At 35.1% G+C, this 25,589-nt stretch overlaps 4 protein-coding genes across 4 annotated transcripts in view; 1 reads left to right on the top strand and 3 right to left on the bottom strand.

Annotated features, from left to right (window-relative positions):
• Positions 1-15,306, top strand: part of LOC136805049 (uncharacterized) — a 42,513-nt gene extending 27,207 nt beyond the window's left edge. Inside the window, exons 8-20 of the mRNA XM_067061589.1 lie at positions 1,061-1,116; positions 1,671-1,719; positions 1,825-1,885; positions 2,991-3,056; positions 3,531-3,802; positions 4,093-4,777; positions 5,068-5,218; positions 5,727-5,806; positions 10,956-11,038; positions 11,290-11,346; positions 11,735-11,795; positions 13,749-13,881; positions 14,780-15,306. Of these exons, the coding sequence (XP_066917690.1) occupies positions 1,061-1,116; positions 1,671-1,719; positions 1,825-1,885; positions 2,991-3,056; positions 3,531-3,802; positions 4,093-4,777; positions 5,068-5,218; positions 5,727-5,806; positions 10,956-11,038; positions 11,290-11,346; positions 11,735-11,795; positions 13,749-13,881; positions 14,780-15,209 (2,184 nt within the window). The 3' untranslated portion in view covers positions 15,210-15,306. The remainder of the gene's footprint in view (positions 1-1,060; positions 1,117-1,670; positions 1,720-1,824; positions 1,886-2,990; positions 3,057-3,530; positions 3,803-4,092; positions 4,778-5,067; positions 5,219-5,726; positions 5,807-10,955; positions 11,039-11,289; positions 11,347-11,734; positions 11,796-13,748; positions 13,882-14,779) is intronic.
• Positions 7,427-8,870, bottom strand: LOC136805051 (neuropeptide Y receptor type 6-like). The gene has a single exon (XM_067061591.1). It carries the CDS (start codon positions 8,846-8,848, stop codon positions 7,502-7,504), a length of 1,347 nt encoding a protein of 448 aa, XP_066917692.1. The 5' UTR covers positions 8,849-8,870; the 3' UTR covers positions 7,427-7,501.
• Positions 15,307-15,925: 619 nt separating the features above from the next.
• LOC136805053 (creatine kinase, testis isozyme-like) lies at positions 15,926-18,500 on the bottom strand. Its single transcript, XM_067061593.1, has 5 exons — positions 17,808-18,500; positions 17,424-17,559; positions 16,833-16,985; positions 16,529-16,602; positions 15,926-16,281 (listed from the first exon to the last, which is right to left on the bottom strand). Exons 1-5 carry the CDS (start codon positions 18,387-18,389, stop codon positions 16,090-16,092), a joined length of 1,137 nt encoding a protein of 378 aa, XP_066917694.1. The 5' UTR covers positions 18,390-18,500; the 3' UTR covers positions 15,926-16,089.
• Positions 18,501-21,075: 2,575 nt separating this feature from the next.
• On the bottom strand, positions 21,076-25,557 carry LOC136805055 (translocon-associated protein subunit gamma-like). The gene is made up of 3 exons (XM_067061594.1): positions 25,298-25,557; positions 22,183-22,346; positions 21,076-21,622 (listed from the first exon to the last, which is right to left on the bottom strand). Exons 1-3 carry the CDS (start codon positions 25,422-25,424, stop codon positions 21,359-21,361), a joined length of 555 nt encoding a protein of 184 aa, XP_066917695.1. The 5' UTR covers positions 25,425-25,557; the 3' UTR covers positions 21,076-21,358.
• Between the last annotated feature and the right edge of the window lie 32 nt (positions 25,558-25,589).

Here is a 25,589-nt window from a genome sequence, read left to right on the forward strand (position 1 = left end):
GCACCCTTTTTAACTTTTTTCTTTTCATTCAAAATGACCAGATGTCAATTGGAGGGTTAGAGAACGCCCGCCGCCTAGCCGCCTATCGCCTATCGATGGGATTAACAAATAGCGAGTGTGTCACTAATTTGGTCTTCTTCGTTCCAGACATATGCATGTGTTCCACTACAGATTTTTTCATATTTCGATTTAAAAGCCTACTCGGTGCAAAAGAGAAATTGTGTATTTTTTAATATGCCGTTCATTAACTCAAATCAAATAACTTTGGAGGTTCGATGAAATGGTGGCCGAATTGCCATCCCATGTTTTGTCAGATAGTCCCAAGTTAGAGCAGTTTACGGTACCAAATCTACAAAAACTTAAGCTCTAATACCTAACACATCCATTTCCAGCCACTTCTATCGTAATTTGAATACAGTTTTTCTGTTCAAAACCACGGTTCAGATTTGGCGCAATTCACACATATGTCTAAGGTTGTTTTTCCAGAGGTGAATTGAAAAGATTTTGGATTTTTCAGAGATCAAATTTAATTTTTCAAGGGAGTTAAAATTTATTATAAAACTTCCAGGGCATAAACACCTTATTTTAGGTGGTCCATACTCACTATTCCTTGTGAATTTGCCATTTTTCAAGGGGGTACCCACATCATATTTTCAAAAATTTCTTTTTGCTTAAAAAGACTGGTCCACCTCCTGTATGGATATAAAATGGAACAGCCCATAACTCCAAAGGAAATTGATTGAGAGAATTTACTGGAAAATATTATTAAAAACCTACTGAGTGGAGGAAATTGGAGAGATTGGAGATAATGTTTTAGAAAAACTAACATCTGTGGGCATCACAGTTACCTGCTGAAAAATGTAGGTAAAAACCAAAATTTGTGGTATACTCCTTAACTATAATGGACTTTCAGAGCACCCAATTTTTTGCTAACTTTTGCTAACTAAAAGTTTTCAATTGTGCAAAACTTGCCATCTGAGTTAAATTCAGTCCAGAACTATTCAAACTTATTTGTAAGAAAAATCCATTTGTAATTTTAATTTGTGATTTTACTTTTCAGCCATCTGCACAAAGCCTATTTTCAAGAGGATTACCACAACATATTGATACTCCAAGGTATTTAATTGCCTATTAGTTCCAACCTCCAAATTGCACAAATCAAAACTTTAAATGAAAGAGCTCTATAATACCCTGATATGTGTACTGCTCTCTAATTTAGCAAGACATGATTTTTAAGAGTTAGTTGTTTTAATTTTAATGCTGGTTGCTTTTTTAAGCAGGCAAATTTCCAGGCCTTTTCTGCTACCGGATAACGGTAGCAGAAACTCAATCTTTGCTTGAATTTTGAAACTCAATCCTAATTTTTGTATATGAGCCATGAGAAACATGACATAAATTAATAAATAATGTCTTAGGCCCTTATTAACAGAAAAAGCCCATCCTGAGGTTAATTCTTTGTGTTTTAATAGTTCCCAACTAAATCAACAGAGCCTGGTTGATAATTTTGTTCTTCGAGTTGAATTCAAACTCAATCTTTGAAATAAAAACGATAGCAGCTCAAAACCCTGGAAATTTGCCTGTTAAGATGTAGATTTTTAAGGTGAATTTTTATTAGGGTATAAGATTCATTTCTTTCCTTTTATTTGAAAGAATTTCTTTTCCACTTCAAGGACTGCTGTTTCATCAATCATATCAAGTGGGTCAGAGACTGAGAAAAAGGTACCTCATTGTATTGAATTATTGAATTTTACAAGTCAGTGGCGACCTCAAACAAATCTCTTTAAAACTTTTTAAAGCTTAAATTTTATCCTCCCTCTCTTTCAGATTGAATCTTTGAATAATGGCTTAGACAGATGTTCATCAATTTTGAATGCATTGTTGACAGGTATTCTCTCACAACATTCCTTTGATTTTTTTAATAACAATTATAGCAAAATTTGATTATTCTTGGTAATAAAAGGGTCAGTTTTTGGACCTACCTGGAGGTCCTATAAATTAACCTAAAACCTAAATTAACCGTCCGTCCGTCCGTCTGTTACCAGCTTTTCTCGAGATTGGCTCATTAGTTTTTTCTGATTTTTGGCACAAAGATGCAAAATGGCAATGCCCAAAATGTGATGGAACCCGATTTTCAAAAAAAAAAATTATGCCAGAAAAACCGTTTTTTTGACATTTTCTCGAGATTACATCATTAGTTTTTTCTGATTTTTTGCTTAAAGATGCGTATTAACAATACCCAAAACATGGCCAAGTCCGATTTTTGAGAAAAAATTTTTCCGGCCGAAAATGCCGGAAATATGCCGGAAAAATCGGTTTTTTGACATTTTCTCGAATTTTCATCCTTAGATTTTTCTGATTTTTTGCAGAAAGATGCGTATTCGCAATGCTCAAAACATGACAGAGTTCGATTTTTTGAGAAAATTTTTTTTCCGGCCGAAAATGCCGAAAATGCCGGAAATCGCCGTTTTTACACATTTTCATTAAGGGCTTTTTCCCAACATTTCTTTGTTTTTTCTAAAAAAAAAACATCATTGATAGCAATTCCCACCATCAATCATGATTCGATTGTCAATAAAACTGATTTTTTTTTCTCAAAGAAGAAAATGTCACGGTAGAGCGCGATGGTTTGAGTTTTCTAGAAACCTTATTTATTAAGCTGTGTATTTTTCTGAAAGTGGATTGTTTTTATAAAGAAAAGCGTTTATAATAATTGTTTTTAGTTTTTTCAATAGGGTTGATAATTTCTCCCAATAGACATGCTTTCATTATATATTTTTTATTTTGTCCAGTTATGTCTTATGTGTTTCATTGTTTCAATGTTCATTGATTAGTTTTGATAACCAGGTAGGTCCATAAAAGTATCAATTGTTTTCTATAAATATAACCTGGATCTGCTGGAATTACAGCTCTGAAATCTGAAGCTGTTTTTCACAATGTTTAATTTTATGAAACCTAAATTCTGATGGATCTTATGATAATTGATTTTTAAGAAAACAACGAGATGCCAAAGAAACCAAAAAAAACTGGCCAAAGAGTAAAGATTGTGTCTCCAAAAAGTATGTATTTAATCTTTTCTTTTAACAATTTTATTCTGATAGGTCTTATAATAGCATCTAAAGCATTCTTGTTGTCAAGATATGTTTTCTATTAAGAGGTTGTAATCCAGGGGGGAGGGTACTTAGGAAAAATAGGTTTCATGTATGTTAGAGCCATAATGGTCCTATTTTTACCCCCTCGAGAGTCTCTCTGAGGGTCACAAAAAACTAATTCACTCTCTGAAAGGGTCCAAAATTCACAAAATCGAAATTTCCTTCTCTCTAAGTGTCATGATTTCCAAAATTGAGTGAAGATTGCCAATAATTTCTCAAGAGTCTCTCTAAGGGTTCCAAAAACATCAATTGCTCGGACATACCCGTCACGTCTCAAACCTATTACCCCCAGGGTTATAATAAGTTTTTGATATAAGCAGCCATCCATTGTATTGGATTTTTAATAATTCTAATCTTTTTCGTTTCTGATTTCATTTGAAGAAACAAAAGATCCTCAACCACCCAAGAAAAATAAAAGTGCTCCATACAATAAAAGGCTTGTTTCTTCCACTCCAACCCCAAAGAACCAAAACAAAAATCAACAGAAGAAGATTGTCTCCTCGAAGAAGAATATTGGTGATGTACGAGATCACTCACAAGAGGTTCTTTGTAAAGACGATATTAGTTCTAACACTGTCGAAGAATTGATTGAGGAACGAGATCGTTTGAAAGAGTATTTAAAAACCGTTTCACAACAGAAAGCACAGGTTGAGGTATGTCTTAATCCCTGAACTTTTTAATTATTTTTCAATTGTGCAAAACTTGCCGTCTGAGTTAAATTCAATCCAGAAATGTGAACAAATTTCAATTACTAATATTGTTCTGGGCACACTGTACACTGTTTTGAACTACGGTTTATGCTTTCCTTGTTTAAAATATCATTAAAACTTTGGAAAATTATAAATAAAACCCTATAAAAGATCAAAAGAACCTTTACACCAAACTCCCCTTTATTATCAGATGAAGAGCTCATAAAGATTTGCATATGATATTTGTATTCTAGGCTGAGGTTCAACATATTGTTGCCAATGGACCTCCAAAGAATTACCAAAACATCAGTGAAACTCAACGCAAGGATTCGTCACCAAATCGATTGACACCAGAAAAACTTTTTGAAAACCACACCAACCTCCTGGAAGAATTGATGAAAAGTATTTCTGATAAACTCACTGTCACCACAGATTTATCTTCATTATCAACTAAAAGTCAAATGAATACTTCAACTAATAGATTATCTGACGCCAGGACCATAGGGAGGACTGAGTCTCCAAAGAGATTACCAACTATGACATTAATAGACTTTCACAATGGGGAAAATCATCAAACCGCCAAATCAGTCTCATCTATAAAATCAGATTATGAACAAATTGAGAATACACGTATACCAAATATCGAAAGCTACAATAACGCTAATTTACCATTTCATCTTGAAAAACTTGATCAAATACACCAAAAGAATATCAGCCAAAACTTTGAAAGATCTATTGAAATCGGTGACACGACTGCACGAATAAATGCTGTACAAGTTGCCAATAAATTGACCCAAACACCAGATAAAGCTAAACCTTCATCTCCAAACAGCAGAAGAGGTTCGACAACGAGAAGAGTCTCTACCTCAACAGCAAGTTTGCAAATCGTTACACTGACCTATTTGATGAAAGAACTATACAAAGTCTTGAGTAATAAAAGTAAGTAAATATATAGCAACTAATCTAAACTTCCTTAAAGAACTAATGTTAGAGAGAACTAATTTTTGCGATCGATAAAAAAATTCTAAAAAATCGATTTTCGCGGGAATCGATTTTCGTGGTTTTGTCCTATTTCGGACACATTTCTTTCATTTTCCTAAGGATTCAAAAAAAAAATGTTTATGAAAAATAGCCAAACTAACAACAACCTTTTCAGGCTAAACCCGGTCAATCTACAACACATAATTTGTTTGAACCATTCTTCTTCTTTAACCTTCTTTATGTTGTAGGAGACTTGGAGCTGGACAATCTACTTCAAGAAATCGATCACGTGATACAATCTCTTCCATTTTCATTGGATACTGATGTCGATCCCAAACCTCTTCAAGAACAAAGTGCCGAAATGGAAAGACTGGAAAAGGAAAATAAACTTTTAAAGAGGTATGAGTACTTTAAATTTTGAAAAGGTGTTTGCATTTATGCATTTTTGATACCTTAATTGTATTGATTATGATTAAACTTAGCGGATTGGCGGTTTTTGGTTAAATCCCCCAAATCAAATACCCACCAAATTTAACAAAATCTTTCTTGGATAGGAATTATATCTAAAACCAGCATTTTTAAGTAAAAGCTAAGATACCAAGTAATTTTTGATTTACAAGTGCCTAAAATTTCCCCATCCGCTAAATTAAATGACCGCCTAAATCTATATAAAAATATACAAATATTCTGCCATCCGCCAAATTAAATACCCTGCAAAAATCGCATTTTTGCGGTTGGCCAAATTAAGTACACGTCAAAATAAATACACTTAAGGTGGTTAGATGAGTTGTTGACCTTAATCTATGAATAATTTGGAGTGTCCATCCCATTTAATGTCATTTGATATCCCTATTTTTTTTGAAGATATGGTTATTGATATATTTATTTGACTATCTAAAACTTACAGGAGAGAAGAAGAAACTGAGCAATTGATGGTCCAAGCAAAGTTTGAGAGTGAAAAGGAAAAAGCACGACTCACCGATGAATGTAAGAGATTCGAATTTTAAGTTAACTCTACGATATTTATTATTGATAAACTAAAAACGTGCATTACATTTTAACAACTAATAATACAGTTTATATTGCTCACCAGCAGCGTGGTGGCAGGAGAGGTTTTTCAAAGAAGCGCCGAAATACAAAGGGTGTAAAAAACGCCTCTAATTACTAATTTTGGCGGCCCATTTGCTCTTTTACACCTTAGATATGGCAGTTTTTAAAAGATTTTGCTTCTGGCGCCCCCTATGAAAAGTAAATATTTGTTTAAAAATAAATAAATTTAGCAAATACCCAAAGAATTTCGTGCTCAATTCGCTCGCGTTATTTTTAAAAAAATATTTACTTTTCATAGGGGGAGCCAGAAGCAATATCTTCTAAAATTGCCTCCCCAGTTTGCACGAATTTTAATCGACCCACCATGCTACTGTTACTCACTAAAATACGGGTTGGTCTAAAAAGCAGGGTAGCCAATTGGGGTAGCCAATTGGGCTAGGTTGTGGGGTACCTAAATATTTTACAGACCAGAATAGAAATACCGAAAATGAATGCATAGAACCACATTTTACTGACCAGGGAGCACGAATCTGATTGATACTTAGATTGATCATGTATGATTCCAAAGATAAACCAGGCACGACGGAAGCTTTTTATATCTGGTACGGCGAATGAGGAAATTTAAGCGATTTTATAGCGATTTGACCGACGAAGAGGAAAACTTCGGGTATTTTTGTGAAAATCTGGTACGGCGGCCGCCGTACCTGCCGTACCCGTTGCGTCGTGCCTGGATAAACAAAGATATAAATTACCACGTGTTAATGCACGAGGAGTAAGAAATAGAGCTTCATTATAATAGAGCTATTTCAAAAGACCTTTTGTACCTATTATAAGCTGCCATATTTAAAAATTTTGAAAGGAATTAATTGTTTGAAACATCTAAACACGATTTAAATTAAACAATAGATTCAATAACAAAGGATTGTTAAGATATGACAAGATTAGAGATCATATGGCCCAAAGGTGATTCCAAAGCTATTATCATCGAATTACAGCTTCACGGAAATAACAATTAAAAACATAAATAAAATCTAAATCTAAAATATTAAAAACTGTTTTGTATATATTTTTATTCGGGTCTGTAAATTTTCAAACGAAGCCAAGAAGAAAGACAAAATGGCGCCAGGTCTTTTGAGAAGTAACAAAGTTCAGTACCTTTGGAAAAAAGGCTATTGTGGCTGAAGTTCGAAAGGAATCTTAAATTTTATTACATGGAATCATTAACAAGATGTTGTAATAGTTATTTCCACATGAAAACAGGTTTCAGATTTCAAAAGTTTAGGCAAAAAGAGGTACCCCATAACCTAGCCCAATTGGCTACCCCATTGGCTACCCTGCTTTTTAGACCAACCCCTAAAATACTCATTGCGATTAATTATAATTAGCATTTTTTTGCTGTTACTTTAAGTGAGATGCTATCTGTCTTTTTTGTAAGCACATTATTTCGTAATTACTTTGCTGCTTTACCTCAAGGAACCTTCATTTTGTATTTTAAGTTACAGAAGTCACTTTACAAGTTGGTGTGTTTTGTTTTGTTTTTCCTTTTTTTCCAAAAATCTTTCAATCATTAGAGTCAAATTTATTGCCTGAATATCTGCTCGAAAGTTCATATCAAAGATTCTCAAGAATGTCTCAGCATGCAGATTTAGTTTTAGATAAAGAAGATCCCGTAGTTGTATTTTTCCCATCTCTTTGATGCTCAAGCGTAATATTTTCTTCGTTCTTCGATCGCCTCTTTCTACATATAAGATCTAACAGTGATTTTCTAAATTTATGATCGACCACTGAATAAAGGATTGGATTTATCGTTGTGTGAAGTGTGATTGGTATTTCAACATAGATTTGCCACCGCATCCAATGTTCAACAGAATCTAAGTGAGACATTATATGAGCATGATTGAGAATAAGGAAGAATATATAGTTTGGTGGCACCAAGATAAAGAAACATGTTGTGACGGTGATGAGAATTATAACGATTCGTTTATTATCCTTCTGTCTTTGTTGATGATGTTGATCACCAAGGTCTTTGTTGTTGCCTTTCCATAGCTTGTAAATGATTTTCCCATACATGAAAACGATAGCTAATAATGGAGTGAAGAACGTGACGAAGAAGATTAGCAGCGAAAAATAAGTTTCTGCCTGTTTGTTGAATTTCTGTGAGTCGTTCATGCATCTTTTTGGTATCGGATGGTATATTTTTTTATAGGCTATAGGTGCAGCAAAGGCTAACGAAATGAACATGATGATCATTAACCCAATATAGATTTTACGTTTTGATAACCCTCTTGAAAATGGATATACGACCCCCGCAAAGCGCTCACACGTGATCAAGAGAATGAGGCTGATTGAAATGGTCGAACTCATGCTTAGACACGAATTGATGATTTTACAACCCAAGTCGCCATATATCCAATCACAAGTCTTCAAATATGGCGCTAAATGAATGATATTGATAATTGAAAACACAAAATCCGATAATGCCAAAACTCCAATCAGTTTTTGACAGTTTTTTGCTTTTTCCCAATTTTTATGCGCGACCAATAGGACTAAACCATTCCCAAACACCCCAAAAATAGCACCCGTTAAACTAGCAATGCTAATTGTCTTTTTATGACTGGGGCACGTAGTCGTATATCTTGACTTTTTATCGCAGACTTCGTATTGTTTAAATAATGGGTTTGTACAATTGCACATTTCTCTTTCCATCGGGTAGTAAGTGTCACAGATCTCTTTCATGGAAGCCGTGGAGAGTAACACTTTTTGTGACTGGGTAGGTACGGGACCACAAAGACGAGGCTTATCAACACAATTACAAGTTTTCAAAGGAATTTCACTCCAAATACAGATAACTGTTATATTGAATCCGTTCGTTGGTAACAGCGCCTTTGTCGACAGAACTCGTGTTGGTCTTGGAGTCGAAATGCTTCCACATTCACCTGCAGCGAGCACAATATACAGAATCATTAAAATCAAAGCCATTTTCTTGTTCCGTTTGAATTAAAACCTGAAAGTAAAATAGAAATTTGATGTCTTGATCACTCTTTAAATACCTTGCTATTAAAGACGTCATTAGACGATAGTATGCTAATTATAAAGTTACTGAAATTCAGAGATTTTTGTAATAACGTTCTTGGTTAGACTTATCTGAAAAGGATTATTTTCAGAAAAGGAAATCACACGCTTGTGAAAATTGACTGTGTTCCAATTTTGAGTTTCAATTAAAAAGTTTGAGATTAAAAAGTTTGGGGAGAATTTTAAATTAAAAACGATCATATAATAGTTATATATTTCCTCTTCTCGCGTCTAGACATATATGAGGAATACTTTTGGCCAAATTTAGTCCGGTTAAAGATTAAAGTTATAAGATTTTCAGGATTTTCTCAAAAGCTTGAACGGAAGTCAAAACAATAAATATCAATCATAATAAAACTTGATAATTAATTCTCATAGTAGTCCAGGATAAGTTTGCAAAATTATTACGATTGTGCGTTTTTGGCTATAATCGCACGATGAGTTATTTTTTCTTATTTGGCGCCCCTTCAAAGAGAGCAATCAATCGTTAATCACACTTTTCGATGCGGCGCCAAAGTTTACAAAATCGATTTTAATTTCTTTCCTACAATTTTTTTTCATCAAACGTTTTTAATTGCATTCGAAATTCATTTTGTGAGAAAGAAAATCTATAAACAACAATAAAAGAAAACATAGAGAGAAGAAAAAATATAAAACTTTCAGTAATTTACTTTCCGGGGAAAAAGGGGAAAAAGTAGTTAAACCCATCGTGCGATTAGCTCATAATCACATAATAACTCATACAATTCGAAAATTGCACTTGTGATTTTTTGTTTCGAATTTTCCTCGTCCTTTCGGACTCGGAAAATTAATAACATAAAAAATCACTTGTGCAATTATTCTCGAATTGCACTCGTTATCATGTGATTACATATACGAAACCACCAAATTTGGTACATAGGTACCTTAGGTGACCAGGATCTGACTCATCTCTAAAACGCATGTCCGTGTAATTCACAGACCAGAATGATCATAAGTTAAAAAAAAATCATCTTCAAAACATGTCATATTATATATCATTGGAAAGCATTTTTGATACTGATGCTAAAAAACATTACAACATATATCTGGAAGAACTATGAACAAAGCAAAGCTTCAATTTAATTCTCAATTCTTGTGGCATCAGTTGGCATCTGAATTTTGTATTTGGTTTCTATTAAAAACAAAACCCAATCGAAATTTTTATCCAGGGATATACACTTACAGTGAGTTCGACTGACAATTCCTGTAGGGGTGGTACACTCACTTTCGGTCGGGGTTGTGGACGGCAAAATTTGTCGTTCTTTATTAAATTTGTAGTTTTTTTGTCTATCTTTAGTAATGCAGGATTTGTTAGATAAACCCCCTTTTATCAACCAGCCTTAACGCTGAGAAAATTTGGCCCGTGTTTACCAGTATTAAGAGGCGTCATATACTCGCTTCAATGTAATGACTTAAGAGATTATCAGACGTTAAGGCCGGTCTCCACTTGCGCGCGCTGCGATCGCACTTTTTGGCTTCAATCCTTTTGCTTGGAAAAAAGATTACGTCGTAAAAATGTAGCTCGCGCTCGAAAAAAAAGTTGAACACATTTCAACTTTTTTCAAGCGTTACGTCAGATCGCGCCAATGGAGTTGCTTCATTTTTCCTCTAACCAATATCACGGAAGCTTAGCTAGAAAAGTGCGATCGAAGCGCGCGCAAGCGGGAACCGGCCTTTATATTGAACAATTTAGTTAGACTGTATGGTATGTATTCATGATATGCATCACTGCAACGTCTTCTGACATTACATCACGATCCCAATAGCTGATTAGTTGTAAGTGATTCAAAATCAGTCAATATGTCACTTTCAACCAATCAGCTGTTTGATCCGTGGAAGACATTGCAATGGTGCATGTCATGTATAGTGTGTAAAGGAATATGATGTCTGTGTTAAATTAGTATCAAATGCGCGTCAATGTAATGATTTTAGACTATTTTCCTAAACTAGATCCCAATCCCCTTCATATATGTTCTTTCTTTTCTGTGTTTAGTTCAAAGATTGTTGGAAGAAAGGGAAAATAAATTAACAGATGACCACGAAAGACAGAAGCAACTTGCAGCACAAGTTAACCATGTAAGCAAGAAAGATTTCCCCGATATTTCTAGAATTTGAGAGGTTTAAAACCCCCCTCCTTTGTTACAACAAATGATCAAATCAGTTTTTTGCTTATTTTAAATTCTAATTAAAAATTTTGAGACGGTGCTTGCAGGTTTAATCTAGACGTTTGCTCCTGGTTTTCGCGACATAAAAAGCCGAAGCTTTGATCAATATTTAATTATTTTCGCCTTATGGATTTCCAATAATATTTCATAAACTTTTATTAGGTCACAGAGGAATTGAGAAATGAAAATCAACGATTATTTTCTATTATCAACGAACAAGTAAAAAATTATTTCATTTTTCTTATTTGATTTGTTTAATTAAAGATCGATAAACTTTAGGACTTAAGACAGTAAATTTTCTTAAAAAATCCAGTGGGATGGTTTTGAAGTGCAATTTCTAGACATTGAATTTCGAGTGGGGATGAAAGCAAAGTCATTTCCCAGTATAGCCGAAATTCCAAGGTATTTTCCCACCGGGGACGAAATTTTTGCCAAATTTTCCGGTGGTGATGGGGTCCCAGCGGGTCTGTGACACATGGGTGTACTTTGCTTTGAATTGAAAGATCTTCAATTTTTATTGTCCGTAAAATAATGAAATGTGAGAATGATTTCCAAACCTGGAAATTTTAGATTGAGACATTGATGTTTTTTGTTTTTTTTCCATCAGAGCGCGACTCATTTCGACGAACAACAACAGTGGAAAATTGGAACAGGAAAAGTTATGAAAGGTATTTCCTTTTGATTTTTATATAAAAGTATAACCAATTTAAGAAGTTTATGGAGGATTCTCCTGATTGAACTTTGCTTTTTGATAATTTTTGATGACGTTGGGTCCAGTGAAGTAGATTCATTTGACGAGGGAACACTAAATATCCAAAGAACAAAACTTAGCTACTTGGAGTTGAAAAACGTAATAAAAATGAGAAACCAAAATAAAAAACAGATTTGCAATACCCTATTTTTAAATGAATACATTAACCGTTCATATTTTACCCTATTAAAACAAAAGCTAAAAATTTAGAACTGCCATATACTACCAGGCCACTTAATCGCGCCATTCAGTCTCTAAAAAAGCTTCAATTGAACCCCTGGCTATATGGATGTTGATGACATACGTTGGCTCAAATATGTGGAAGATTTTTCCTTAGGGCAGGAATAAAGAAATATGTGTTTCCCGAAAGAGATCGATACAGATATTTTTATCTGACCTTGCCGTTAAAAAATGGATGAGTAAAAGATTTTACATCTCATTATTAACATGCTGCATGTTGAATGAACCTACCTGACGGCTAATGTAATAAGAAAATTAAAAAAATTGTAATAATTATAAAGAATGCTAACTAAAAAATCTGAAAAATACCAAGCCAATCGCGAGAAGTGCTAATTTTTCCATGAAATGACAGAAGGAAATTTCCCCAAATACATCGCTTAACATCTCGAGAAAAGTTGGTAACAGACAAAACGGACGAAAGGCATACAAACGGACGAACAGCGGTTAATTTATAGGGGTAGGTATTATATAGGTAGGCCCAGAAAGAAAGCAAGAAAAGCAATAGAATGTAGAATCACATCTCGAAACAACTTTCGACCTTTCATTTTGCTTGGAGGTTATCGTTGCGTAAAGAAGTAGCTTTTATCTATCTGACTCAGCATGGAGGTGTTGACCTTTCTGTCGCTTCTTTGTACCCCCGAATATTATGAAAAAGAGGCATAGTCTTGTGCAAATGGAAAATACAAAATGGTTGCCAATTTTAACTATATTTTCCGCCCTGAAATTGAACAGTTTCATCCAAAATACGAACCTGACTAAGCCGAACAATATGATGAACTAAAATAAGTTCAGGGATAAATAGCTTTTCTATCTAATTTCCAAACTAAATATTTAGCGTATATATTTAAGGAAGTCTAGCATCGTTTTATCAGAGCATTTTCCATGTTTGCTGTTAGACTTTTTAACAAGTATCTGAAAAAGTGCAGAAATAAAATGGCCAAAATTATTTGTACTAGTAATCTCATGGTTATGAGGGAAATTTGGGATAAATTTCCCGAGTTCAATTTTGAATTTTTTTGTAATTTCCCGAGTGCAACGAGTGAGGCCCTAATTAAAAGTTTATTTTGGAAAATTTGTTTTTCGCACGTGGGCGCCATCCACATAGTACGTACGCACTAAAATGTCGAAAATCGAGTACCCCCTCCCCCATGTACGCAATCGTACGCAAATGGCTTTACCCCCTTGATTAGTAAGTACCTTTTTCATTCACCCCCCCCCCCACGGACGAAAAAAGATTCAATGGTCTGGCTCGGACCTATTTTTCTTGTAGGAAACTCTTTGGAGGATGAGTATAAGAAGCGTAAAAGTTGTCCCCTTTTTCTTAGAGAGAGAAACATGATATTTTGTAAGGAACAAGCAAACAATAACTCTCTTTTTATTCTTCTTTCAAACGATTTTACAAGCAAAAAAGGGCTGTGAATTTCCTTTCGACCCCTCCCCTCCCCCTGTACGCAAGCATACGCTTTTGAGAAGACACCCCTCCCCCCTCTTAGTGCGTACGTACTATGTGGACGGCCCCGTGAGGTATTATTAAAAAACTATATTGTCCTATTTCACGAGTGCATTAGAACAAGAAAACAAAAGATTCTGCTAGGATTTGAGATGTTGAAAATGACTCTTTCTTCTATAGAACTTGACTTGAAAGACACCGAGATCGCTGCATTGAAAATCCAACTTCAGACACAGGATAAAGAGAAACATTTTCTTGAAGTATCTTCCAAACAGAAAGACACGGAAATTGAAAGGTTGACGACCCTCAATAAGTAAGAATTATTTTACGCATATTGTTTTTAGTCCCAAGCCTTGCCGTTATTCATGATATGCACCACTGGAGAGTCTTGTGAGAACTTTTAAAAATTTTCCACCCAATACGTCACTTTAACAATAGAAAAAGTGACGTATTGGGTGGAATAAAACAGAAAAGTTACATAATTTCGTGAAGTCATTGCAGTGGTGCATATCATGAATTAGCCAATTTCGATTCGACCTCAGAGTCAATTTTTTTTTTCTCACACATCAGTTACAGGCCTTGTCTGTACACAGTCTGTACAGTCGGCTCATTTCAAAATTCATTGCCGTAGAGAGTCTGTTGTCATTGTCTTTTCTCATTTGAGATTTTTCAAACCGACCGCTGCGATGGAATGTTGGTGAGAGAGGGGAGAGATGAGCGAAGTGTTGCTATTTATAAATCATACTTCATCGCAGAGGTCTCCGTACGGAATTTTCCTCATCAAACAGATAATACGCACAGAGTGTACTACGAAACGATAAACGTGAGAAACACTCTGGTACACTGTTAACCTTTTACTTTTTCAGCTGGGAGACTGGGGAGATTTCAGCCTCCTCACTTTTGAGCAAATAAATTCCTAGCAACTTTCATCTCATTTTGAGCCTTCAGCCTCCCCACTTTTACGGTTGTTCCGCCGGGCCTGCAGTTCACCTAGGCGAGCGAAAATCATTTGGTCCCTTTGCTCAAACCACCATTTGAGGAGAAAACTAGTGTGGTGAAACGTCATTATTGGTCCCATTTTTCATTTTTAGTTTCTAAGATTAATTTAATGTTGACCGGTTCTCGCGTCATCTAATCAAAAACCCTGTAGTGACTTCGTGCTAGTAAAAAAGGGGAGAATAAGAATGAATATGCAATATCTTTTCTTTCAGGGATCTTCAAAATTCAATCTCAAATTTACTCGAAGATATCGAATCAGAACGAGCAAAAAATGAAGTGAAACGACAACAAAAACCGCTGTCTGAACATCGATCAACTCGACATAATATTGATTCAAGGAGTTCGAAAGGGATTGGCAAACGAGATAATCGAGACGAACGGAAGCTTTCTCGATCAAAACATGAACCGAAACCTATCGATTCAGCTGTATCAAATTCGTTGAGTATAATATCGAGTGAATCGAACACTTTATCGACTGTATCGAATACTTTATCGAGTACGAACACGAACAGTAGCGTTTCGACGCTCAAAACATTCGATAATATCGAGTTTCAGAATGATATGATTCATTTGGAAACGAAGATTGATGTGCTTGGTGATGCTCTCTATGGACTACAAAAACAAAAGATCTCGAATCGTTAAAGGTTGGCATTATTTCGTGAACGATTTCTTGGAACCTAAAATATTTTATTGTGCGATATCTTTACCTTTTGTTAGGAGTAGTTCCTTTAAGATCTAATTAACCATGGGCCGACTTTCTTCCTACTTTTGATAAGAGTAAGTCAAAACCCTACTGCTGATCCTAAGCCTGGACTGTCCGAAGAGAAAGAAGGGTCAAATTATTAAAATATTCAAGATTTGGATAAAATATCGAGCTAAGTATACATGATATGCACCAGCTGTTTTCTGAACGTTAAATATTGAAAAAATATGTTTTTAATTCCCGAAACGAAAATCCTCTTCTTGAGCAAGGAAAGTTGGATGTCTTTGTTACCTATTGAGAAACTGTTTTTACATAGGGTCTCTTAATTAATGTCAAAGCCTTGAATTATTTTTCTGAACTCAAAATGTTTCAAATATTTTGGTTGCTTCATGCAGAGATCGAAACAAACACGACATGACGCTCACTCGAGATATATTTAGTTTCAGAAACTAGACTGTAAAATTAATATTTTATCAAAGGAAATTAGGACTAAATTTCTGTATAAATTGTAAATTGTTGATTTGAAAAAAGACAAACTCAATTAATTAGGAGCCTATCTGTTATCGTTTTAGAAGCCTTTGATCCTTTAAAATGAAAAATTCTGGTAGATGAAAGGAATTTGAGGACTAAAGAATGAATTTAGAAACAAAGTGAATTTTCAACTCCCATATGCAGTTTTTTATTTAAGTACGTGCGTTCGCGGTTAAGATAAATAAATTCATGATAAAAAAATTACAGAAATGTATAAAAATTATTGATATGATTTCATGGGGGCTTTTACAATTAATATTTATAATTTTTGTAAACCTTTTTCGTGGTTTATTTCTTTTCTGGGATAATGTCATTGATGGAGAGATCTTTTTCCAAACGTTTTTCCATTTCGATCAAAAGATTGACTCCGTCAATGACTCCTTGAACCAATTCAACTTCAGAGAATCCCAAACGATCTGCATTTGAGATATCAAAGGTTCCGCCCTCAGCTGCTGTGTCAACACCGCCAGTACCTCGTTTCTAAAAGAAGAAAATTGATGATGATTCAAATATTACCAATCAAAGCCAAAAGCACGGGTACAACCTTTGCCGATAGACGGAGATTTATCGCTCAGGTTCGAGATTAGAAACTCATTTATAAACATTTTTTCCAAAATTCGTGGTCAAACTGACATAATTCCAAAATGTTCTCCAAGACATTCTACGAACAACAGGGTGATTTTTTGGCGACTTATGAGGGTGAATAAAAGCTATACTCTTCACATACCTGTAATCTGAGAAGACCGAGAATTTCATCGAATTTTGGATGGTTTGCCATCTTTTCAAGTTTGACATGGACACCTGTGTAAAAAGGATTTAAGGATTTTTAGATCATCGTTCTATATCTTTATCTGTCCGAATACTCTACTCTTCACAGAAGCTCGCATTATTTTGGAATCATTGCAGAAATTATTTTATTTAACTCCTTTTTATGTGTAAATATAAATTCACGAATCGTGATACCTTATGGGAACTAATTTTGGCGAATTTTTATTTTTATTTAAATTAAGGAATTAAAGAACAACATTTACCTCCTCTTAATCCAGTACCAAGATTGGATGGACATGTCAAGACGTATCCAAGATGTTCATTCCACATGAATTCGTGACCATCTTTCTTCATTAAATCTTCAACTTTGTTTATCCCGTCACAAAATCGCTTGAAAACTCCGGCCATATTGCCACCTGTTGCAAAAGATCGTATTCGATTAGAGCATTGAATCAAAGCGTGGATCCGTCCCTGAGCTCTAATTTAGACGGCCCACCCCTGCCTATTCTAATTGCGAATTGAAGTTGGCAGAGAGCTGGCTTTGTAAAGTCAATGTATTGCCCTGTTTTGACGTCAATGCAATGATAAGTCCCAGAGATATATGTGATGTTATAATCTGCTTGAGCTTAACATGATAGTGCCTCCGGGCGCGATAAAACTCTTATAGTCCGTCCTCACAGATTAGGTTTCAGAGAAAGCCAAACTGTCTGAATCGCAGACCTCTACAAAACCCCAGGTAGTATATAAGGAGCACGAATCCGTTAGTGGATGCCAGCAGCCTAAGCCAAAGAGTGGCGCCCAAAGGGTCGACTTCCGACAGAGAACGTAAAAAACAATTAAGAAACTTAGCTTACCTGTTTCCATGGAAATGAGACGGGTGTGGTCTTCCTCATTGACCCAAACCAAAAAGTTTTTGGCTTCGTTGTGCCAGATACCACGTGCATCGGGCCAGTCACGGGCCATACCAGCACAAGTAAGAAGGGGAGAAACCTGAATGGATGGAAAAAATGCATAAATTAATGTTTATAATTTTCAAGATTTCTATTTTCACCTTAGATATGTGCTCAAAACAAAACTTCCTCCCTCCCACACAATAATTAGAAACCCCATCAAAATTGGACCCCCACATTTTAAATTGTTCACACAGTGCAGAGCATTACGGAGGCCCGATAAGATAAAAGTCTAAATCGCTTGCGAAAAATGATTTCAGACATATGGGGATTAAATGAAAGACTTACCGGTTTGTCAAAGAGGAAGTGATCAGCAATTAATTGGTCCTGTTCTTGATCGGTCATTTTATTCAATGGGTAATATTTGCCTTTTAAATCTCCGCCCAATTTTCCTAAGGCGTCTACTGTGATTTTCTCGACAGCTCTTCGCTCAGCCCTATTACAATGGGGTGGTAAACAGAGTCCACGGATACTTCTACCAGTGCGGACACGGCAGGACAACACGTAATTTTCATCGAGTTGTCCACCTTTGATATTAGCAGGGTTCAAATCAGTTTTGTGTTTTTGATCTTTGGTATAACCACCATGTCGCTTTTCGATGATAGGATCCAAAAGATCAGCAAAGACTTCGTAGGTTTCTTCGTCGCCAGCAACGCAACCTACAGTGTAAATGAATGGATGTCCTGGGTTGTCAACACCAGTTTGGATGACACCATCTAAAGTAAAGCCGTTTGGTGTGACTTTTTCTCTCAATTTCTTGTAAATGTCCTTGGTGAGACATTTAGCCATCCAGTTGTTGTGTTTTGATAAGTCAGGAAAATCAGCATCGCTGTCAAAGCGTCCATAAGCTGCACGTACTTTTTCTGCCATGGTTGTTGGTTTTGTGAGAACAAAAAAATTCAAACGGTAGTATAAAAAACTATAAAATGTGAACGTGTGTGTGTTCTGTGCGAGATGTTGAGTCGACTGTGATGTTTGTTTTGATTCCAACCGACTTTATCGAATTTTAACGTTCAAACGTTCGAAATTGAAAAACGTTCGAAAATTGGCGTTCGAAAATCGTCATTCGAATGTTTTGTTTGATGGCATTCCATTGCTGTCTTTTTAACGACTTCCGCAATGAAAAGAACGTCACCTCGTCAGCCCGGGGGGGGGGGGGGGTAACACACGGGAAAATTTGAAATCACGTGTTTTCTTTTTACTGCTTTGCATAAAGTAGGGCGGGAGGCACCTCACATGCCAAATTTAGCGAAACGGTGGTTGTCTTACATACCAGTTATTTATGGAATTCTTTTTTTGCTAAAGGATAATAAAGCATCACATGATATAATTGAGAATTTCAAAGGTGAAAAACACGTGACGTAAAATAATTTATAGCTGTCAGTTTGTGGACGATTTAATAATTCATCGACCGAAATCCGAGTAGTGGTGTAACCAAAAATATCTTTAAAAAATCGCATTCTTTTAGTTTATCATCTTTTTATTCAGGATGACACAAAATTCCTTCCCCATTTTTTCAGTTTTCTTTTAATCTTTTGTATTCCAACTGAAAGGACTGCTGTCATTCCGTTTTTCTTTCAAACTTATTTTGGGTCATGATGTAGGCAGGTGTTTTCAAATTTCACACAACTATTCTCCTCTCATCCTCAAAACATCAGTTTCTTTCCTGTGTTACTTTATAATAAATTTTATTTTGATGTTATTATTTTTCTTCAGGTTATTTTATACAAATATGTAGATCTGGTACTTTGTTTTTTTGGGTATAAGTCTATTTGCTTTAATTTGCAAAGCTTTTAAAAGTTTCGAAGAAAAACTATTTTTATATCTCAGGGAACCAATTAATTTAAATTCATTTACTTAATCAGATATTAAAATAAATCCAGACAGGTTTTATTTGACGGAACACACGATTGACTAGTAGAAGCTCAAGTCTGTGGACTGGAGTCTTTAGTTTAAAATACGTGCAAGGTGGGAATATATAGGTGTTATATAATAAGCGATAACTGTTACGAGATTATTACGAGATATTTAGTTTGGACAATAATAATTTCCTTCAGTTTTTCTTACTATACCCTCCTCCCTTTTAGATTTTGTTGTCTAGCATGCAAACTATAGACTATAGAAGCCCTGAAAGGCTTGTTCTGGTCCGAGAGAAACAGTGTTATTCCGTAGCGATCTGTCACACTATGAATTCAAGGATTCAAAGCTTGTTAGAAGTGTGAAAATATTTTTTTGTTATCATTGAAAGTTTGGTCATTGGGTGTGAAAAATATTTGACCACAAAATTTTCTTCGAAAAACTTTTCCTCCTCATTTCTTCACCTAAATTTTCAAAACAAATAAATAAAACACTTTGTTATGTAAGGAAGTCTGCCTTGCTTTCTGAGCTGAAATTCTGCATAAAAAGAAATAAACTTTTTGAAAAATAACCTGATACGGAAGAAACTCGTTTTCTTTTTGGAATAAAATAATATTATTGCATAAAATTTATCTGCGATCATCTGGCGGTTATTTGGGTCAAAGAATATTTTAAGAAGATTTTTAAGTTGTTGTTGTGAAACGCTATCGTTTATGGATTTATTTGGATCACATGCTGTGCTCAAACAAAAGGAATTTCAATTACCAAAAAATTAATATAAAAGAGTTCCTACATATTGAAGAAAAATTTCAGTTTCAGTTCAAGGATCCGTCTCTCAACTCTATTGGGAGTAGTACAAAAATATAAAAGGCTTGCAAGAGATCTTTATATAGTATTGTAGCGTCGAATAATTATTACGAACAAACCTACGCCGTTAGTATTCTCTTATTTAACCTCTCTATTTATATCTAAATGTTGAGTATGCATAAAATCATTAGAAATATTCATATTCATATTCTGAGCTTATCAATTTTTACCTTTCAGATGATCTAAACAAAAAGAAAACATTGAGAGATATGCCGTTGTTCAAAAAGAAGCAACCATCAAATAACAACAACAATAATGGCGGAGGAGGCTTCTTCTCAAGGAGCCCCAAAAAGCAACAGAATTCTCAGGATCAATCTCTCCAACAGCAAGCCATGATGTATGGAATGAGTTTGAAAAATAAACACGATGAAGACGTCAAAGAGAGAATTGCTATCGAGAAGAAAATGCAAAAGCAAAATGGAGGACGAAGAGGCTCGAGTCAAGGATCGAGAAGTCGTGCAACTCGCTCAAAAACTGAAGACGCTAAAACTGCACTGAAAGTAGTTAACTTCATCAGGAAAAACAAATGAACTATTTCATACTTAATTTTTAATTTTGAGAAAAAAAGTGTCTAGTGTGTCTATAAGATAAATTGAAAATAACAGAAACTTCGGTAGTTTTGATGAAAGAAAATCCAGCTTTGGTCTATCAGTCCCTGTGTGGTTTAGACGAATTTCGACATCAATTGTACCCAAACTGTAACCGAAATTATAACATTATCCTCTAATAACCTAATTATGTATCGTTATCGATATTTTTAGAAGCAAAGATTTTCGAAAAAATAATGTATTTATTGAAATGAAAGAGTGAGTCAAATGAAAAATGAAACAAATTATGTAGGAAAACAAATGGAATTGTCTTTTTACGGCTTGAGTGAAGTGATACAAAATAGAAATTAAATTGGTCTAACATACTAATATTTATTAGCACTTTAAAAAGCTATCGACTAAAAATTGAAAAATTGTTACGAGCCGGTCATAAATTTCATTATCCCAAGTACTTGAAAGTCTATGACATAATTGTCCGTTTAAAGTTTCCCAATTAAGAAATGTTAGAACTAGTGAATCGAGAATAACGAAATACATGACCGCCAAAATATACCAATACTAGAATGTCTATTGAGATCCAGTGGACAACAAAGAGACCAAACCAGCAGCAAGGCCAGTGGACATGGTGAAGTTAACGGGTGGTGTGAAAGATCTCATGACATAGAATGAGGCCATAATAATGATAAACAAATATAATGCATTAGTGTAGAAGATGGCGAAAGTTGTTGCTTCAGTATCGGCTACGTTGTTCTTTTTCCATAAGATACGATCGTCTTTTTCTTTTCGTGATAATTTCTTAGTTTCAGCTTTTGAGTCTAATTCAGCGTTGACCTGATGGAAGAAAATATTATTAGGTTAACTCGAAAGCTAAAAAAGACAAATTTCAAAATAAGAGAAGTCAATTTCTGGAGATTTTTTTCTAAAAGTGAACTTAAAAAGCTTGTAACTTAACTACATGTTTTTTTTATAAACATAACGCTTATAAGCATACGAAGGCTCAGATTTGCAGAATTCCTACGCATGACATAAGCATAAATGTCAGCCTGGAATATTTTTCAAGTTGTCATTTTTTATCTGTTTAAAAAGGCTTGGTAGCTAGGTAAAGTAAAAAAAAGACATTCCACGGCTAGCTACAATCCACTGCTCCCAAAATCTGAACAAATTTTATAAGCATAAGCTATGCCTGGATGCTTTAAGAACTTAAGCATACACGAGCCTGACCAAGGGGCATACGCTTGCTTATAAAAAAAACATGTACCCACTGGTAACTTTATTTTTGTAAAAATTGACCGGTTTCCAGTAATTCATGCAAAAAGACCATGGTTCTGGATGGTCTCTTGCACCCCCTTTCTGATTTTGTAGTTCAGGAAAAAAATTAACTCTTAATTTACCTCTCTTGAAATGGCAGATTCTCTCTTCTGTGCAATTTTGTGTTTAAGTGTGAATTTGGTATTTCTGTATGCGAATGCGACTAAGTAAGCAGAGATTACAGTACCAACAATGAAGAGGACAGCATAGGTCATTGGGTCCATGAGGTGGACTTTCCAGAATAACCCTAAAAGGAAAAAGAAAAGTTCTAAATACTGATATCTACCTTTCCGACCCATAGTAGTATAGGGTATTGCTATTATTGAGATGATTATCATTTTTTCTAATAGTCAAAATAAGGCCTGAGTGGATTTTTTCTTACTCTTAGAAATAATGCAGCAATTTAAAGAAGTAGCATTTGGATATTTATTAAGCTGCACATCCCCCTCCAAAAACTTTTTTCTCTGATTGCTAAGCAAAGAAATATAGTTTCAATTACTTAGCGATTCCAACCTCCCTTTAATTTCAAGTTTTAAAGATGTTTGTCTAAATTGGGTGAGAAATCTTGACATTAGACCAACTTCTAAAACTTGCTTTTCCATGTATCTTAACTTGTTGTTGGATTTCCTGTGGAGTTACTGAATATTGAAGAAGGTTGTCAAAGATTTTTAAGGTTCCAGAGGGTTTTTCAAGGTTTCAGGGGGGGGGTGCCCTCTCCTAAACAAGCATCTATTTCACAGGAATTCTCTATCAAGAGGTGAACACTAATTCCAGGGGACAGCTAGTCCAAATATCCAATATGGTGTCACATGTATGGTTTACAAGTAGCATTGGCCTATGAAAGTTTATATTTCATATTTAAAGATAACAGATAATTTCTAAACTTTGTGTAATGCCCACACACCTTGTCTAATTCTGTCACAGCAACTATCTGGTCTGCAAAGAAGTTACAGTGATTTGTTCAAACAGCTTACTCAGACAGAAAAGCTGGAACCTCGATATTCCAGGATTAGAAAAAGCTATACCTGTTATCTTTTTTCTTTAAAGAATCAACAAGCCATCAACATCGATAAATTACACACATTTCCTCAGAAACTTTTAAAATTACCTGCCATTATGACTTTCTTAAAGCTGTTCCGAAATCAACCAATTGGGTTAGGTATCGGAATTCCTATGGGAGCTCTTTTCCGAGATTTGTAAAATAGCTAAGTCGCCAAAAAAACTTTTCCCGGGGGTTTGAGGAATAAACAGAACTGTTATCATTTGTTTTTAATTTAACCATATATTTAGATTTGCGCTCAAAAATACTTAAATAAATAAGTTAAAATAATATTCAATATTACTATTTGTATCATTCAGAAAATAAACACTTACAGAACGACATAGTTTATCATTTGGAATACCCCCGTGTTTGAACCATTCTATCGTGGGCGCAAAATAGGGCGGAAACTAAAGTAGCACCCTCACTGCTAGATTGTCCCCTCATCTTTATTCGCTAATTATTTTTTTCTCGCGCCTAAGGGGAAAAGGAAAGTGATCGATATTCTTTGAAGGAAAAACGTCAGAAACAAACCCAAAGACCAAAAGATGTATTTGGTTGTTTAGAATCGATCCTGTGAAGATGAAAAAATTTCTGCTATGTGTTTTTTCCGGAACGCTGAAAAACTCTAATTTTGATCTTCCTTAAGGTAAAAAGGTTGCGAGATTTGGGTTAGCGAGGCAAAAATCGCTAAAAAACTGGTAAAATTGTAATCCTCAAATAAACATATAAACATTTAAAAGACAAGATATTTGCTATGACAGAATTAGACAAAGTATGTTGGCATTACTGAAGTTACCGTAGTGTCAGAAAAAACTGACCGTCTGTGAATTTTCAAGGTTTGTGCGGGCTGTCAAACAAAGAAAATCCTTCGTCTCGCACAAGAGAGAATTTCATTTGAGGAACAATTTTTGAGCTTTCGACTGTTCAAATCAAAAGAAACGACTCGTGGCATTTTAAACTGGATGAAGGGGGACAGCCCTCTATCTATCTATCTATCTATTATTTATTATGGTTGAGTTACAGAAGGCTCTGCTAGTATTTGCTAATACCTCGCACAATAAATTTTATAATATTGCAGAGATAAGATTGTAACCGTAATTCTAGATGGAAAGAAAAAGCTTTATCTCTTTTAGGGGCCGTCGACATTCGACTTTCCAATTTTTTAACGGCATTTGGCCGTTAAGGGGGGGGGGAGGGGGTCGACCATGTGCCGTTAAGGGAAGGTCGAAAATCTCTTTAGGGGTCAACTCACCACATATCAATTCTTTTCACCAGAAAATATCGATTTTTGAGACGTTTATTCCATACAAATGTTACTTTCCATATTTCTTTTCCTCCTTTTATCAACTAAGATCTGCTAAAGTCGCATACCTAAAGTATTCACTTCGCTATTTTTTAGAATAATTTTAACCAAAACAAACGACCCGATGTTTATGTCCCGTGTTCCTTTTGTTTAGACGGTCCGCGCGGCCCTTGAATTTCGCAGACGGTCTTTTTTCTTTGAAATGTCGCTATTCTTTTGGGTATGATTACGGAGATAATTAATTCGGCCAACTTTCGTAAAAAAGTTTTGAAATTATCTCCGTAAACTGAGCGAAGCCGTAGCGAAATTAAAGATGGCTGACGAAACAACGATGAAAGTGAAGGAGAAAATTTAGAGTTTCATCGATTTTTGACAATTTTTTAACTTAAGAGAATTTGATGGCCGTTAACGTAGAGGGGGGGGAGGGGGTCAGAACCATAACGGCCAAATGCCGTTAAAAAATTCGAAAATCGAATGTCGACGGCCCCTTAACCTCATATCATAAAAACGGCAATCGAAAGACTGGATTAAAAACACGGAAAGGTCATTAAATGCCATGGAATGGCTGCATATGGAATATATGTTTTATTTTCTTTTGCCCTAATCTCCATGAAATTTGGTGTATTATAAAATAATAAATAATAAATAATGACAGCTCTACCCCATCAAATTCGGAAAGTCGATCAAATCTAATGCAAAATTGGTCAAGCCTTTAATACTTTGTTTTATTGAAATTTGATGAAAGCTGAGACAGAAATCTGACAGAAAGACTGATGGATTTTTAGCACTATATCTTGACATATGAAGTCCAAGCTGGTGAAATGTAAAGGTATAAAAATTATTAAAATCTTACATAGGGGTAAAACAGCAATCATGAGTGCATTTCCATAGAATAAGACTTGCGATTTCTTTGAAACAGTTCGGCTAAAATCCTGGAGAAGGAGTTCTTCTTCTTGAGTTAACTTGTTCTTGCCTGCCATTTTGGTACTAGTTCTTTATTGGTCGTCACGATAAAGTTCTGGTGTTTTGTTATGATTTGTTTTGAAAATCTCACCGACACTTTCCACTGCCACGACACGACGCGTTCAGCGTGGAGAAAAGTAAACTGGGGACGATATCTCTTCTCCGGAGTGCTTTTAATTTAA

This window comes from Clytia hemisphaerica, unplaced genomic scaffold (assembly GCF_902728285.1).
Source record: "Clytia hemisphaerica strain Z4C2 unplaced genomic scaffold, Clytia hemisphaerica genome assembly, whole genome shotgun sequence".
In the NCBI taxonomy this organism is placed as follows: Eukaryota; Metazoa; Cnidaria; class Hydrozoa; order Leptothecata; family Clytiidae; genus Clytia; species Clytia hemisphaerica.